Raw genomic sequence first — 1,241 nt, 5'->3', positions numbered from 1 at the left:
AAACTTTCACTCAATTCACAATATGTGGCAAGAAAAACAGCAAAAAGTCTGTAGACCCCCTGCCTAAAGTTGCTCCCAGCCAGCTGAGGGAGACAGATGAGGGCACAGACATGGGTGAGTACAGAGCTGTGGGGACAAAGAAGGTTCCTGGATGGGAAGGATAGATGCTGGTCCATTTCTGCCCTCAGACCAAGGAGGAAACTAGCCACTGGTGAGCCAGGAGGTCATCCCAGCCTCTTCTAACATGAAGCTAGCCTGCTTCTTCCAGGTCAGCATCTTCAAGACCACAGTTTTCTGTTGCCCTTCTCTTTGTTTTCTTTAACGCAGGTCTTTCTTTGTCATGTTTTATAGAATGCCTATCTCAGCTTTCTCTCAAGACAACATCTATGAAGTGCAGCCTCCAAGAGTAGACAGAAAATCCACAGAGATCTTCCAAGCTCACATTCAGGCCAGTAAAGGTGTCATGCAGCCCCTTGGGAAAGAAGACACCTCTACCTACAGAGAGTACATCAGAAACCGATACCTGTGAATGGCGAGCATCTGTTGTGTCTCATCTGGAAAAGGCAACTTCCCAGTAGTCTGTTCCATCTGAAGGTCATGCCTCATTTTGTAACTGGCAAAATACAAATTTTAGATAATAAAGAAATAACTGAATATTTTGCTGGTGTTGACTTTGCTTCATTGTAGAAACACTGTGTTTAGAAATGTGGTCAATATAGTTTCACACCATCATGTTAAGAAATTGGCTTGAAAAAATGGGTACTGAAATACTTGCTCTTGTGTCTCTGCGACAGGATAGAACTGTCCCATTGGGTTTCCCAGGCTGTAATCTTTTGGGGAGTAAATCACTAGTTCTTTTCTCCCAGAGACTAGCTGATGGGTTCAAGCTGCTGAACTTTTGTTGGCAGCAGAGCGCTTAACCACTACATTGGAAACAATTCAAAACCTGCAAAAAGAGGTCCAGATGATTAAAAATAAAATATCAGAAATGGACAGTACACTGAAAGGGGAAAGGCACAGAATAGAAGAGATGGAAACCAGAACTAGCGAGCTGGAAGACAAATCTCTCAATACTGCTTAGATAGAAGAGCACGCAGAAAAAAGGATTAAAAAATCTGAAGAGAGTCTTATATTCATGCTGCATAACATGAACAGGAACAACTTAAGAATTATTGGCATTCCAGAACAGGAAGAATCAGAGAAGTCCACAGAGGAGATAGTTGAAGAGCTTCTGGAAGAAA

At 42.5% G+C, this 1,241-nt stretch overlaps 1 protein-coding gene across 1 annotated transcript in view; it reads left to right on the top strand.

Moving 5' to 3' along the window:
- Positions 1 to 529, top strand: part of FIG4 (FIG4 homolog, SAC1 lipid phosphatase domain containing (S. cerevisiae)) — a 130,090-nt gene extending 129,561 nt beyond the window's left edge. The window contains exon 23 of the mRNA XM_006839936.1: positions 352 to 529. Within this exon, the coding sequence (XP_006839999.1) occupies positions 352 to 529 (178 nt within the window). The remainder of the gene's footprint in view (positions 1 to 351) is intronic.
- The last annotated feature ends 712 nt before the right edge of the window (positions 530 to 1,241 follow it).

This window comes from Chrysochloris asiatica, unplaced genomic scaffold, assembly GCF_000296735.1.
Source record: "Chrysochloris asiatica unplaced genomic scaffold, ChrAsi1.0 scaffold00027, whole genome shotgun sequence".
Lineage (NCBI taxonomy): Eukaryota > Metazoa > Chordata > Mammalia > Afrosoricida > Chrysochloridae > Chrysochloris > Chrysochloris asiatica.
This window is presented reverse-complemented; position numbering and strand designations above follow the sequence as displayed.